Source organism: Phacochoerus africanus, chromosome 10, assembly GCF_016906955.1.
Source record: "Phacochoerus africanus isolate WHEZ1 chromosome 10, ROS_Pafr_v1, whole genome shotgun sequence".
Classification (NCBI taxonomy): domain Eukaryota; kingdom Metazoa; phylum Chordata; class Mammalia; order Artiodactyla; family Suidae; genus Phacochoerus; species Phacochoerus africanus.
The window spans coordinates 73,789,004-73,805,395 of record NC_062553.1 but is presented as its reverse complement, the minus strand read 5'-3'; the positions used below and the strand labels follow the sequence as shown (position 1 = coordinate 73,805,395).

Genomic DNA, 16,392 nt, shown 5'->3' with positions numbered 1-16,392 from the left:
GGAAAGAGCAGGTCATGTTTAAAGGGTGATGTCTCTCAGCTTCATACTTTTGTTGGCAGATCGGGGTGTTCAACTGAGCCAGAGGCCTGCATTTCTATATCTTCTAAACTTAAAAATAACAAGCAATTAAAATAGTAAAATAGTAAAAGTTCCATATGGGCCACACCTATTGAAGCCAAACAAAACACACCCACATGCTGAATCTGGCCAGTGGGCCCCAGTCTGTGGCCACTGCTGTAGGGTTACCTCTTCAGCGACTCACATGGCCTCGTTTGACTTTAGGGAGGGACCACGGCCATGGTGGTTAAAAGCAAGGGCTTTGGAGTAAAATCAGTTTCCCTCCCAGCCCTGCTACTTATTAGGAGTATGATATAGGGCAAGTGATTTAGAGTTTCTGAGCCTTGGGGTTTTCTAATATGTACATTGGAAATGTTAATACCAAACTAGAATGATTGAGAGAATTAACGAGATTGTGTGTGCATGGTGCTCAGTACAGTATCTGGTACACACAGGCACTCAGACGTTGGTAGGAATTATTAGATTATGGTGTGTATTGCACCCTATCTCCAAGCTTCTCAATACAAGGGATCAGTTTTTCCTCCTTACTTCCTACAATGTCTTTGGTAATTAACACATGTTCTCTTACAAGACCAATATTTTGTTGACTGCCAGTTATTATTACTATCATTATTTTGCTTTTAGGGCTGCACATGCGGCATATGGAAGTTCCCAGGCTAGGGGTTGAATCTGAGCTGCAGCCAGCAGCCTATACCACAGCCACAGCAACGCCAGATCCGAGCTGTGTCTGCGACCTACACCACACTCATAGCAATGCCAGATCCTTAACACACTGAGCAAGGCCAGGAATCAAACCCGCATCCTCATGGATACTAGTGGGGTTTGTTTCCACTGAACCACAATGGGAACTCCCAGTTATTATTTTCTTAATGGACAATATATAGAGAGGGAATTATTCATTCATATATCAAATTAGCCCTTGGAGCTGCAGGCAGCTGACCCTAAGCTATAGCCACCTATCTCCTGGCTTGTCCTGGATGTGCCCCCTAGCCAACCTGAAAGGAAGGAAGGAGGGCAGAGCACCAAGCTCTCAGCAAGCCAATATGCAGAAAGCTCTCTTTGCCTCCAATCTGCCCACTACTCAGGACTGTTGGCACTAGCAAACATAAAACATATCCATTATCTGAGCTACGCCCAACATTTCCCACTTATGACTAAAGAAAACACTCAGAAGACACCCCTTAAAAGAACGCCACACCTAAAAGAAGATGAATGACTTTGGCATCAGGCCCTGCGTGTTCTCCGTTTGGGGTTCCTTCCATCTGTTAAAGGTGGGCGGGAACAACGTGACCTTGTGCGGGAGGACAAGAAGGAAGCTTGTTGCCAGGTAAAAAGCAACACCAACAAGAAAGCGCCTCTGCTCATGGCAGATTATCTAATGCTTTGGATTGATTTTTCTTGCTGTCCGACAGGCATCAAGTGGAGAAGTTAAAAGCTAAAGTGGAAATGTTTGGGCTTTGTCATGCATTAATCAACCCCACATTCCTCTTGCGATGTAAAAGACTCCTTTCTCTCTATGTGACTGATATTAACCCTTACTCCCATGCCTATCCACTGGGGGAAAAAAAAAAAAAAAGAGGGAAAGGGAAAGAAAAAAAAGAGAAGAGGGTGAACGCTTCTCATGACTGTCTTCTGGGAAGAGTCCCTGCTTTTAGGGAGCCCCGGTCCAGTGGGCGATTCAGGCAGAGACAATGGAAGGGCAATGGGTGGCTCCAGGGAGAGACACAGGTAGGAGGGTCATGGCTAACACAGAAAGGGTCCAGCCCAGGTCGGGCATTGTGTTAAGGGCTTCCATACACGTCATATCCTGCCATCCCTTCCACAACCCTATTGGGCACTGCGATCTCTACAGGGAGCAGGGGGGCGCTGGCCCTGGGGGTCGGTCACACCCGACTGTGAACCCCTTCTTTTTTGACATGGATGGGGCACATGAATGAGAAATGGAAACCACTCCCCAAAGGCTTCCAGGGTCCCAGTGGGTATCATGCACTACTGTCAACACCTCTTTGGGGACACTGACTGGTAGTTATCTCCTTATCTGTATAAGTCGTGTGTCCTGAAATAGATGGTGGGACCCTGCTCTCTATTCTTTTGGAACTCCCAGGGCTGAGAGCCAGTTTCAAGCATGGAAAGTGTCACCCAATGCTGTTACCTGCTAATCTCAGTAACTGACAAAGTGAGTGCAAACACCGACTGCCTGGAACGCTGTGGCCTCTCTATGGGTGACAGCTAAGTCTGCGATCTAGGAAAAATCTTGCCTTTGGTTCTTGGAGTTCATGAGTAGGTGGGACACAGTTCATACAGGCTGTTACAAGGCCTTTTTGCTTTGCTCATCATTCATGCCCATACCAAAGTCTAATTCCAGGTATCAGAGCCGAAGAGAAAGGAAAAAACAGAAAATGTTCTGAGATCACGAGCTACTTAGATGATTGAAGAGCCTGAAATCAGCCTAGTGGAGAAAGATAAAGGAAGCTAAGATCACTCTGGAAGGCTGAAAGCTGACTTTGTAAGCATTTTGAGTGACATTAAACATTGTTATATAGACGGCAGTAGCCAGCTAAAACCACAAGATGAAAAGTCAACATGGTAAAGTATAAAACCAGAAGGCTGTGAGTTCCTGTCATGGCTCGGTGGTTAACGAAGCCGACTAGCATCCATGAGGACACAGGTTCGATCCCTGACCTTGCTCAGTGGGTTGGGGATTCCATGTCGCCCTGAGTTGTGGTGTGGGTTGCAGATGCGGCTCGGATCCTGCGTTGCTGTGGCTGTGGTGTAGGCTGGCAGCTACAGCTCCGATTCGACCCCTAGCCTGGGAACCTCCATATCCGATGGGCATGTCCCTAAAAAAATAATAATAATAACAACAACAACAATAATAAATAAAAGAAGAAGGCTGGACTCACATAGAACAGACCTGGGTTTTAACTCTGGCTCCCTCATCTCTTCTTTTGATCTTCAATTATTTGACCTCAGTTACACACGTTGGAGAGGATTAGCAATAATGTAATTAGAGAGCCTTCTACCCTAGAATGTGCACACTGAAGGGAATCAACCAAAGCCAGCAATTACTGAGGGGAAGGCAACCAACAAAAGTAAATGGTGAACACGCAATGGGTTACCGGCACAGGTTTGCAGATTCCTTCCTCTGGGATCATCTATGTTACTTCATCCTCATGTTACTTAGGTCAGCACTTCAATGACGACTCATTTTTGTTCAAGTACCTGTGTCTATTCACTCCTGCACGTTACCCCCAGGATGGCCAGTATTAATTTCCTCAAACGAAAATCACACCACTCCTCTGCTTTGCAGAATCTGCTGTGACCCTTCACTGCCAAGTTCCTGACGCTGGAACATAAGACCACTTAGAACTTGACTCCAAGCTGACTTTCCACTCTATTTCCTTCCATTCACCTCCTGCTGGGCTCAAAGCAAAAGCAAGCACCTCAATGTTCTTCAGATTTGCATCTTGCAAAATGTTATACCTTACATGTACTGCTCTCTCCCTTTAACAAAACTTTCTTTTATTATTCATTAAATTCCTACCACACCTGAAGACTGTGTTTCTGTATCACCTCCTTTATGAAATCTACGATTCCTCCACACGTAGTTACTTTTCAGTCCCCTCTGCCCTGCACTCCTGGATTCATGGCACTATTTGATCATTTAGCATAATATATTCTTTTCTTTTCTTTTCTTTTCTTTTTTTTTTTTTTTGCTTTTTAGGGCCACACCCATAGCATATGGAGGTTCCCAGGCTAGGAGTCTAATCAGAGCTACAGCTGCCAACCTACACCACGGCCACATCAAAGCCAGATGCAAGTCCTGTCTGCGACCTACACCACAGCTCACGGCAACACTGGATCCTCAATCACTGAGCAAGGCCAGGGATCGAACCCGAAGCCTCATGGCTCCTAGTCGGATTCATTTCCACTGTGCCATGACGGGAGATCTCATAATATATTCTATTTTTTTCTGTTTGGGGGTCTGATCCTTCAACGAGACCTTGAGCTTCTTGAGGACACAGCCCAGCCAAGGCTTACAACAAGCACGCCTCATTTCATCGCACCTCACTTGGCTGCACTTTGCAGATGCTATGTTCTTTTGGTTTTTTTCACAAATTGAAGGTTTGTGGCAACTCTGTGTTGAACGAGTCTCGGCGCCATTTTTCCAACAGCATTTGCTCACTTGGTGTCTCTGCATTACATGTTGCTAGTGCTCTCAATATTTCAAACTTTTTCACTGTAATTATATTTGTCATGGTGATCTGTGATCGGTGATCTTTGATGTGACTACCGTAAAAGGACTACAATTTGCTGAAGGCTTAGACACTAATTGGCATTTTTTAGCAATAAATATTTTAAAATTAAAGGATGTACATTTTTAAGACATAATGCTATTGTACACTTCACAGACTACGAAATAGTGTAAACTTTTCTATACACCGGGAAACACAAAAATTTGTCTCACTTGGTTTATTGCATTATTCATTTTAATGTGGTGGCCTGGAACTGAACCCACAGTATCTCCAGAGTATGCCTGTGCATCTTTTTTGTGCCTAGCTGAGTGCCAGAAACATGACCGATTATTTCTGTCCCATATTTCTCTGTAAAAGGGTGTGCATGCCTGTCCTTAATGAAAATGGGAATGCATTTCAGTGTCACAGACATGGACATTAAGGAAAAAACAGAAAGTGGGTCTGAGCCACCCGCTGGCATCCCCAGTGGCTTACCGTCCTGGAATGTGTCGTTAATTGCAATGACAGCCTGGAAGGGTTTGGTGAGTTCGGCTCCTTGTGCTGAGCTGAGGAAAACCACAAACGTCTCCAGCCCTTCAATGACTGGATATTGAGTATCATCCAAGATCGTCAAGGTGCAATACTAGAAGAAAAATCAGGATGTCAACTAGACGTATTGTGGGGTTTATTTCACAACACATACACATACTGAAGCAGGAGGTTGTACACCTGAATCTAATACAACATTATATGTCAATTATACCTTCATACATTTTTTTTAAATTAAAAAAGAGAGAAAAAGTCAAAGCAAATCTTACCTAATGCTCATCACCTAACATTCATTTGCCTTGAGAGATGAACACAAAGGCGATAACTTGCCTTTTTTGGTGGTCTTAAAGCAAGTTTTTTAAATCCATAGAATGATAATCTCTTCATCACAAACCCTAGGTGTTTTGTTTCTAGATATTTACATCAGTCAAGCACAGTTTCTCTCCTAACTCTGTGGTGCTGGATATTAGATGATGAAAATGTCATTTGCAGTTTGTAGAAGAATTAAGTTTGTTCTTTTGGGGTTTTTTTGGTTTGTTTTTCGCCTTTTTTGCTTTTTAGGGCCACACCCATGGCATATGGAAGTTCCCAGACTAGGGATCAAATCAGAGTTGCAGCTGCCAGCCTACACTACGGCCATAGCAACGCCAGATCCAAGCCGCATCTGTAACCTATACTGCAGCTCGAAGCAAGGCTGGATCCTTCACCCACTGAGCAGGGCCAGGGATCAAACCCGTGTCCTCATGGATACTAGCTGGGTTGATAACCCACTGAGCCACAACAGGAACTCCCTTATTTGTTTTTGAAGAAAAGGAAGATAGTGATTTGGAAAGGGGAGTGTGGAGTCCTCCAGAGTCTGGAGAGCAGACCAGAGACATTAACCGACCCACCGGCCTTTGACCTCTGAATGCGCACCTGCTCAGTGACACCTGGCCCGAACTCCACCTTCCTAGAGCTGGGAACGTAGTCAACTCCCGGAGTGGCGGAAGCTGGGTCCGAGGGCCGCGTTGCACACCAGACAGACGTGAAGGTGGAAAGGTCAGTCCCATGACGGATGACTGGAATCTTCACTGTGCCTGAATTGAGATTCATACATTCAATGGTCAACCTTGAACCAGAAAATGAGCGAGGTTTTCAGAACAGCGTCCTCCCTCACGGCAGCAGCAGCAGCTTTATTTATCCTGCCAGCTTGCCTAGCCCAACTTCGGCGATGCTTCTGTCTGCCCTCTGAGGAAGGCTGAGAAGTGTCACCACCGCTCTTAGTACTGACATTAAGAGCAAGAGCGGACCTGTACCATATGTCACTTGTAGGTAGAATCTAAAATATGACACAAACGAACCTATCTGTAGAACAGAAACAGACTCACAGACACAAAGAACAGACTTGTGGTTGCCAAGGGCGGGGATGGGGGGGAAGGACAGACGGGGAGTTTAGGGTTAGCAGATGCAAACTAGTATATATAAGATGGAAAAACAACAAGGTCCTAAAAGCACAGGGAATTATATTCAATATCCCGAGATAAACCATAATGGAAAAGAATATGAAAAAGAATCTGTGTATATATGTGTGTGTGTGTGTGTGTGTGTGTGTCTGGATCACTTGGCTGTACAGCAGAAATTAACATAACATTGTAAATCAACTATAGCTCAATGACAAGAAAGAGTGGCTATGGGGGAGGGCCCCTCGTGGAGGTGGTGCTGGAGAGACAGCCCTCAGGCGCAAGTGGTTTCGTGGCTTCCCAAAGCCTGTTCCCAAAGCCTGTTCACAGGAGAGGAAGGAAGAACTCAAGAGGGGAGGGTCCGCCGAACAACATCTCGAGCCCACTTAGGGAGAAGAAACTCAGAGCTGGCGCCTCCAGCGGGGATGCGCTAGAAAATCGCCACTGAAGGAAGAACCAGTGAGAGGACTCTAAGGGGCCTGGAGTTGAACATTCCTAATTACACGGTCCTAACGGGGTGATTCCCCTATTTTATCTGAGTGGTGCGTGTGCATCATTACTTAAACCATGTGTGCCTACTGCTTATCTTAGGAATTAAGTTCATCTTCTGGCTGCTGTGACATCATGCTTTGGAGGGTCCTAATGATATATATGCAAAATTTCAGCTATTTTCACAATGAAGGTCAGACAAAAGCTACATGACCAGCCCATAGGTCACATTTTTTTAGCCAATAAGCTGCGCTGACAAGAAGTGTTGGCTTGGCATTTGGTGTGTGGGCAGACACACCGTGTACAAGAGAGGTCTGGGTTCTAATCCAGCTCTGCCACATTCGCTGCTCATTTATTTAACCTCTCTGGACTCCACCTGCTATTCTGTACAAGTAAGAATGAATGAATGCTCATGGCATGGTGGCTGCGTCCAGTAAGTGCTCCAAAGTATTAGTTCAGAATATCACCTTCGAAAGGTGAAAGGTCAGGTGGCTCAGATCAGGAGATACTGAGCACGGCTGCTGCCTCTGCTGGCAGGATGTCTGCCAGCAGTGTGCAGAAGACTTTGAGATCCTCTGTGGAGCCAAAAGGGGGAAGAGGCCTGACTGCCTTGGGCTGCTGTATGAATGAGAAAGTTCCATTTGTTAAGACACTGAAACTTTGGAATGCAGTTGTTCTGGCGGAGAGTAGTACACCAATTTATCTCCATCTTCAGCAGACCCCATTCCCCTCCTTCACAAGCCAGAATGCTTAGCACTGTGCCCTCCCTCTGGACCACAGAGTCAGCCGGTGAACCCTAAGCCAGGTCCCTCCCTGCCATCAGTTACCAAAGAAAGAAAGTGGGTGGAACTCCCTATGCGTCACTGCCTTCCATTCTTGGTCTGGATGCCTGGTATCAAACACGCTCAGACTTGACAATGGTGTCACTGAGGGATGGCATTCTTGATGTCTTAAGAACCCTCTCAAAACCAAGAGGAAACTGCTCAAGAAAGAGGTCAGGGGATGGGTGATGGAACCCCAGAGATGCTCGCCATTACCTGCATCCTCGCTGACAGTAAAAGCCGTGCTGCCCAGAGCCACAGTAGAGGCGTCGTTGGGACCAGTAATGAGGACCTTGGCCGATGCCACCCTTCCGAGGCGGGCATTGTCAGAAGCATCTGCCAGGGCAATCTCAAACTCTTCTTCTTCTTCATACTCGCTGTCATCAATGAGCATGACATCACAGGTGGACGTGGTGACACCAGGCCCAAATATCACACGACTCTCAGCAGACATCCCTCTAGATTTAAAATCAGAGCCCGATTCTAGGGCATAGAGGCTACTTCCCATAGCTGACTTAGGGACCGTGTAGCAAATTACAGATACGATGCTGCTTGAATCCCCTGAAATACAAGTGGCAAGAAAACCAAAGCATTTGAAGGAGCACTTCTCACATTTTAATATCTCTGGTAATTTGATAGGCTTGGTTCTCTCTGACATATTCCATCACTACTTCTGTTCAAACCCTGACATGAAACCTTCCTGCTTTGCAGGTTCTTAAGCCTGTGGTATAGACCACTTGAAGATTTAATATTCCCCAGATACTTCACCAAACACCTGGAAATGGATTTCCTAGTCTGTGAATTCAGTGCTCTGTTTATTCATAAGAATCACTGCCCACCATCTAAGACCACAGTGGGTGGAGAGATGAGAGACCTACTTGGTACTTTAAGTAACTTAAAGTTGCTTTAAGCAAAGTAACTGTGTCCTGAAGGTAGTGCACTGAGCACAGTTCGCTGCCTTTCTGAATAAACTTCCGCACTTTGATTTCCAGGGAGAAATAAGCGTGTTTTACAAACAGAAGACAAAACAAAATAAAACCCGCCTCTCTGTACAAAAGACTTTACTTATTAGTGCTGCCACCTCCCTGGGCCACAGCCTGTCTGGGCTCGGCTGGCTGCCCCAGAGCAATCGATTGGGCCCGCTTGTTCTCTGAGTGGCATCTCTGAAGGTTGGTGCTACTGCGGTGTTTGTTACACCACCACCCACTCAGCAGATGCAACAAAATACCCGACACGTACAGTCATATGTGGCTTCAAGTGGGCATTTAATTTCCACGGTTTTAAAGTTTCAATATTGCACAGTCCTAAATCCGGGTGATCTTTGTTTTGAATTTCCTCATGAATTGTCCTTTATTTCTCACACACAGTTTATGTCTCATCCAAGCTCTATGTGTAACACACATATAGGGAAATCTTTAAACACATGATCTGTCTTCCAAGAACGGAGACAGGAAGCCAGCTCTTACAAACTGTAACTACCCTCTTTGACCAAGGCTACTAAATATTTTTTGCATGGGGTGAGAGCTTAAGAAACCTGAGTTCATGAGTCATTTGCAAGGTCAAATATAACCAGTCTTCTGGTCCCACGGAAGAATAAGCTAACAACTTAAACTAAGAGGAGATGCCTTCTGAAAGTACTCACCATGGGTAGGGTCATTATTAGGGTTTCTGGGGATTTAAATGAATAAATATTCGCGAAGGACTTACACACATGAGTTAACATGGTACATGAGCACAAGGCACATAAAAACAGATTCAATACACGTCAGCTCTTAGTATAGCTCCTTGTCACCTCTGGCACCAACAGACCTTTTCTTTCAATAGGTGCAAACAGAAAGCCAGCACTCTCGTTGACCCGGTAGGTCTTCTTATCAAACTCTAATGTGGGCTCGTCCTCAGGGTCACTGATAATGACCTTCGCCTGGGTGACCTCCCCCAGCAGGGCGTAGGCTGGCATGCTGAGCTCCACGGTGAAACTCTCCACGTTCTCAAACACGTCGTCGTCGTTGATGACGATGGTGCAGGACTTGGTGTCCTCGCGCTCATCAAACTGCACCTGTCACAAAGGGAACGTCGGGGAGGGAAGCCGTGCCCCAGATCCCCTGCCCTGCTCCCCGAGAGCATCGCAGGAAAGGAGGCCTCGAGTCCAGTGGGCAGAGCACTGAGTGAAATCACTGCTTCTTCGAGCCCCTACGTCCTGCTGTGTCACCTCTTCCCGTTCCCTTCTGTACATGGGGCTGATTTACCATCTAGGCACATGGAGGCCAAAGACATCTCCTCCCATGTGTGACTGGAAAACCACGTAGGTAACTTTTCATATACTGTTTTCTTTCTTTCTTTCATTTTTGTTTTTTTGTTGTTGTTGTTTTTAGGGCTGTCCTTGCGGAATATGGAAGTTCCCAGGCTAAGGGTTGAATTAGAGCTGCAGCTGCTGGCTTATGCCACAGCCACAGCAATGCCAGATCCGAGCCGCATCTGCGACCCACACCATAGTTCATGGCAACGCCAGATCCTCGACCCACTGTAGGGGGCTGGGAATTGAACCTGCATCCTCATGGACACTACGTTGGGTTCTTAACCTACTGATCCACCACAAGAACTCTCATATCCTGTTTTCTTAACTCACTTGGGATGGCAAGAGTCATTTGATTACTCAGTTCCTCTCCTATTTGTGGCAAGTTTAACTGGAAAGATCTTTGAACTTGGAGTGTGAGGTTCTCAAGTCCTGGTTCTGTTACTTCCAAGCTGGGTTGGGCTATGAAACTTTACAAACATCAGATTCCTCATCAGCTATAAATAACAGTAATAATACTCCTATTCCACATGCTTACTGGGAGGACAAAAATAGACAATGTATAAGAAGGCACGAAGTATATTTTAAAGCATGGAACAAGTGTAAGATATTTGTCATCATGAGCACCATAGTACTTGTATAATCAAAATTGACATAGGATCTCAGTATACTGAGTAATAGAGTTTGACCTCAGAGAAAGTTACATTATGAACAAGTGAGACTGAATTTTAACTTTCTATTTGACTAAATCTGTTGCCATTAAGACAGGCTAGATCTGGAGTTCCCTTGTGGTGCAGTGGGTTAAGGATCTGGTGTTGTCATGGCAGAGGCTTGAGTCGCTAGTGGCATGGGTTGGATCCCTGGCCCAGAAACCTCCATATGCTGCAGGTGTGGTCAAAAAAAAAAAAAAAGGCTAGATCTATAAAGTAAATTAATTTAGCCTGGTACAATATAGAATAATTTATCGGGGAAAAGTGGTGAACTTGTAGGTGTTTATTTTGGCTTTACTTTGGCTTTTAAAAAGCAAAGGATGGAGATAATAGCTTCGAATGGAACCTGGGCTATTGCATCAGTCCAAAACGGAATGGACAATGCATGACTGGGTTACTTGGCTGTATAACATAAACTGACAGAACATTGTAAATCAACTATAATAAAAAAATTTTAAAAAATGGGCAGGCAATGGATCTGGACTGCACTTCATGTAAACTGAGGCAGGTAAAACGTGTAAACAATAGTTCTTAACCTCTAGGCCACACAAATCTGAAAAATGCTTAATTTTCACTATATTACTATTCCATAGCTAATCAACTAATCAAATTAAGTTTTATTAAGCTCCACATTTTAAAATGCTCCCAACTAAATGAAATGCTCGTAGATCTCTAGGTCTAGAGCACGCTGCTCTGTGTCTTTTGCTGAAAGACACAAGTACCTGCTCTATCTGATTATTTTGCTAAAAGACACCTGAGCTTATATGATATCTTCTAATTCCTTACTTAAATTTGACATAAATCAGGAATTTGGGATTAAAATATACACCTACTATACACAAAACGGAGAAACAACAAGGACCTACTGCATAGCACAAGGAACTATATGAATATCTTGTAATAACCTATAATGGAAAAGAATCTAAAAAAGAATATCTATGTATCCATATATCTGAATCACTTTGCTATGTACCTGAAACTAATACAACATTGTAAATTAACCTGCTATATAACAGCACAGGGGACTCTGCCCAATATTCTGTGATACTTCATATGGGAAAAGAATCTGAAAAAGAATGGATGTGCATATATGTAAAATCAAAGCACTTTGTGGTCCAGCAGAAATGATCACGACATTGTCAACCAACTCTACTTCGATGAAACCTAAAAAAACTACATTTCAATAAAAATTAAAAAAAATAAATTTGACATAAGGGACCTTAATTTAGTCTGAAATGCTTCAAAGAGTCAGCCCATTCCTCTTGACAGAGATTTATGATGCCATAAGATAATGAAACCACTGTGAAAAAAACAATAAATTTTAATAAGTACCTAACAAGTGCCAGGCATTGTGCAATACTTAAAAGATGACACATGCAGGGCATCCTGCCATAAAGGGGTTTACTAGAGACATGTGGTGTGTGTGTGTCTATCCCAGAAGCCCTCTCTGCACGCCTACCAACCCGAATAGCTATCAACTGATTATCTCTAAGGCAACTAACACTCACCACGTCCAAAGCAGAGTCAAGTTCACCCCCTCCCCTCGCCAAGCCCGCTCCTCTTTGGTGCCTCTGCAGGTGAGGAGTCTCACCATCCGTCTCCCGCTTCTGCCCTGTTCTTTAACCCATGGCCGAATTCGATCAATTCTTCCTCATCAGCTGAACCCTCCCCTTGTCTCCACCTTCACTTCATTTATTTTTATTTTTAATTGAGGTATAGTTGGCTTACACTATTGTGTTAGTTACAGGTGTACAGCAAAGCGATTCAGTTATTCATGTACACATATCGATTTTTTTTTCAGATTCTTTTCCCTTGTAGGTTATGCAGGGTTTTTGCTCTTTTTGTCCATACCTATGGCATACAGAAGTTCCCAGGCCTGGGATCAAACCTGTACCACAGCAGCAACCTGAGCCACAGCAGTGATAAATAACATCGGAGCCCTAGCCTGCTGAGCCACCAGGGAACTCCTTCTTGGTTATCTATCTCTCATAGAGTAGTGGGTATGTGCTAGTGCCAAATTCCACCTTCATTTTATGCGTGAAGCTCCAGCTCTCATCATCTCCCACCCAGCCTACCATTCCAACCCTGCACTCTTTCTCTCGCTTCAGGTAAAGGGCGGGGGGCGGGGAGGATTAGGATGCCAATGGCCTAGTGAACAACGAGGGGCCCTGGAGACTTGTCTTGGTCATGACGCAAAATGTAAAGCCTGAGAAGCTGGCCAGCTGTTTAAACTTCCATGGAGATCGGACGATTGTGAAGAAGAAAGCACTGCGGGATGGCAATGTCAAATGATGACTTGAGCGAGGTGCAGAGGGACGGGGCGGGTAAGAAGTGGGAAAGGCACCGCAGTTGCGACAAGCACGGCCCGGCCCTGGCTGCAGCCCCACTGGCGGTTCAGGAATCGGAGGCCCCCACCCCACCTACCTGGCCAGCATACTCCACGTAGTCCTGCTGTCCGGGCTGGGAGCTCACCCTGGAGCTGGAGCTGGCAGTGCCCTGCTCCGTGCGACACAGGACGATGGCGTACTGGTTCAGGTTCCCGGTCCTCTGCACCGTGACGCTGACGGAGCCCGCTTTCTCACTGACGTTGTAGCTGGAAGCACAGGAAAAGGCAGGTCTGTGAAATTCCGAAAGGGCCGTGAAGAATGCACTCGTTCAATGCCTGTCTCTTCTGGTGGGTTATTGGTGTTAGACATTTCCGAGAAGAGGTAGTTTGGTTCCTTTAAGAAGTCAGGTGGTAAATTGAAGGAGTGGGTTCACCTGGGACAGTCACAAAACCAGAGGACTTGGGAAGCTGTGGATGTAGAAAGATATCCGCCCTGTGTTGAGAGAGAGTTGAAAGATGGACAGCACATAAGAGCTGTGCCCTCCATAGTTCAGAACTCAAATAACTAGCAATGGCTTCCAAGTGCGGTAGAGAAATTAGAATAGGACAGTGGGCTCCTAGGGAAGAAGCTGCTTGAAAGGCAATTAATGGCCAAGCTCAAATGGGAAGTGACGGGTCCAGAGCTCCAGGAAGTGTGAAGAGGAGCCAGGGCGGTGCCAGCGGTAAGAAAATGAGAAATGGGCCAAGGTAACAAAGGTGTCTAGACAAATGGAGCTTGATGGAAATGGGGGAGTGACAAGGTGCTGTAGAGTGAAAGCATCCCCTCCAAATTCATATGTTGAAATCCTAATCCCCTCCCCTCCCACGATAATATTAGAGATGGGGCCTTTGCAAGGTGATGAGGTCATGAGGGTGGAGCCCTCACGAATGAGATTAGCGCCCTCATAGAAGAGAGCTCCATCTTCCTCTGCCATGTGAGGTTACAGCAGGAACTCCACTCTCTATGGACCAGGGAGCAGGCCCTCACCACACACTGAATCTGCTGGCACCCCTGCCCTCTAGAACTGTGAGAAATAAATTTCTGGTGTTTTCAGGCCACCAGGGCTATGGTGTTCTGTTAGAGCAGCTGGAATGACTAAGACACAGCGTTAACTTGGCTTGCTGCTAGGCATTTGTATGGCTGTTGGAAAGTAGGAGGCAAAGTATCCATGTGCTATTAATTCATAATAAGCATGTAGGTTGAGAAAAGCCACAAGAGGGTGGGGCCTGAGCTGGGTTTTGCTTTTCATCACTGAGGATGGCCACTGGACTTTGGTTTGTAGCTTATTTCTGTGAAGGTTGCAGGCACAGGGACTCTGAGGTGTTAGTCCTCACTGCCAGCTTTGGGAAGCTGTGTACTATTTAGTCCACTAAATGTTAGAGGGTGTCCAAAATATGCGATGAGTTTTATTCAATTTATTTAATTTTGAAGGAGTTACAAATGAGAGGTAAATAATAGCAAAACATTATATATGTAAAAGTTGAGTCGCATTTTCCACTAACTCTCCAAGCAGTGTGAGAGTAAAAGTCAATATCCAGGGAAGATGAAATCAAATTTGCACGTTTTCCATTTTTCCTCCTGAGTTCCAATTTCAAATTTTAGAATAGTGAGTCTCTGAAATGTAGATTTATTTTTTTTCTTTTTGGCCACACCCACAGAATACGGAAGTTCCCGGGGCCAGGGATCAAATCCGAGCCACAGCTGTGACCTACACCACAGCTTCAGCAACATCAGATCCTTAATTCACTGCACCACAGCAGGGAACCCCTCTGAAATGTAGATTTAAAGAATGATTTCCCCTACAAAAATTACAATCCTGGTTATAATTTAATTTATCATATCAGCACTGTGCTTTACCACCTGGTGCCACTCTGTTTGCCTCTTGAATCCCCAACAGACTACAAAAACATCCTAAAGAGCGGTGTAGGTTAAGCTATGCATTTGTCCCTAAAGATGCATGATTCTGTGGACACCAAAAGAGCTGGAGCGAGAATGTGAGCTTGAAACAGAGAGCATGTAGATGGAAGGAAGGCAGAGACCTCATTATTATGGGCCAGTGATTACTTTTAGAACCTGAATGCATATTATTTTTCCCGACCAGCTCTGCTGGATTATCTTTTAAACCTGACTGTAGGGGCAAAAATATTTTTAGGAGAGGGAGTGAAGCACAACGGTTGACATCACTGGGCTTAAATCCTGGTTTTACTGCTCTTTGGCTATGTGACTTCAGGTAAGTTACTTAACCTCTTTCTGGCTCTATTGCTTCATTGTTGTGGAGGCAACAGTAACACTCATCTCATAATGGCAAGTATTAAACAAGATGGTAAATGTCAAGTACCTATTACAGTGCCTGGTACAGACAGGATTCAAGGCCTATTTGGTATAACTGTTAATTTTTATTATTGTTATCACCCCACCACCATCATCGGATGATTACATCTGCCCCCAGGCGCTTTCTCCTGCCCTCCTCTGTTTTCCTGATTCATTTCTCAAGAAGGAACGCCGATAACACGCATACCTGGTATACTGAAAGCTGATGAGGGACCACTGGACATGGAAGATATTGTCACTGACCACATTGGGTTTACTGTCTTTCACCAGAAACTGGAAACTATCCATCATCTCCCGGATCTTCTCCTCATGCAACACGTAACGAATCAAGCCCAAGTTCACGTCCTCTGTGAGAAAAAAGATGCTGAATTAAGCCAGGGATGTAAAGGCAGTCTCATAGATGCCTACTGACACACCTAGTTTATTCTTCTAATGGGCTACAGACAAAACGTATTTTCCCAAGAACAAAAAGGGAGAGTGGGCTTAAAAATAAATGTTTCTGCCAGATTTTAAAATAAGATCCTGGAGTTCCCGCCATGGTTCAGTGGTTAACGAACCTGACAAGGAACCATGAGATTGCGGGTTCGATCCCTGGCCTTGCTCGGTGGGTTAAGGATGCAGCATTGCCATGAACTGTGGTGTAGGCTGCAGACGCGGCTCGGATCCCGCGTTGCTGTGGCTCTGGCGTAGACCAGCGGCTACAGCTCCGATTCGACCCCTAGCCTGGCAACTTCCATATGCCACAGGAGCAGCCCAAGAAATGGCAAAAAGACCAAAAATAAAAAAATAAAATAAAATAAAAAAATAAAATAAGATCCTGTAATTCTGTGCAACAAAAGACCCGTCTTTCTGTAGAAGAAGTATCCTTATGCTGTGGTAAAATGAGAATCCCAGGGTCTTAGCAAAAAGCACTTTGATAAATGCTTCTGGAGCGTTAAAGGCAACTCTTAGAGCGGACAGAGGAAAGTCTCTGACCCCATCTTCTGTGCACGTATGCACAAATTTGCCCCTACTTCCTTCTAAAAAAGCTTCTTTGGAAGGTAGGCGCTACTAAGAAATGCTGGGGTTGGATCAAAACAGC

General features: G+C 45.0%; 1 protein-coding gene across 2 annotated transcripts in view; it reads right to left on the bottom strand.

The window, feature by feature from the left end:
• The window catches only part of FRAS1 (Fraser extracellular matrix complex subunit 1), a 274,927-nt gene that overhangs the window by 38,801 nt on the left and 219,734 nt on the right, over nucleotides 1-16,392 (bottom strand). For both annotated transcript variants that reach the window (XM_047798478.1, XM_047798479.1), the window contains exons 51-56: nucleotides 15,499-15,658; nucleotides 13,039-13,207; nucleotides 9,421-9,667; nucleotides 7,828-8,172; nucleotides 5,778-5,938; nucleotides 4,809-4,956 (exon numbers count right to left, since the gene is read on the bottom strand). In XM_047798478.1, coding sequence (XP_047654434.1) covers nucleotides 4,809-4,956; nucleotides 5,778-5,938; nucleotides 7,828-8,172; nucleotides 9,421-9,667; nucleotides 13,039-13,207; nucleotides 15,499-15,658 — 1,230 coding nt within the window. The remainder of the gene's footprint in view (nucleotides 1-4,808; nucleotides 4,957-5,777; nucleotides 5,939-7,827; nucleotides 8,173-9,420; nucleotides 9,668-13,038; nucleotides 13,208-15,498; nucleotides 15,659-16,392) is intronic.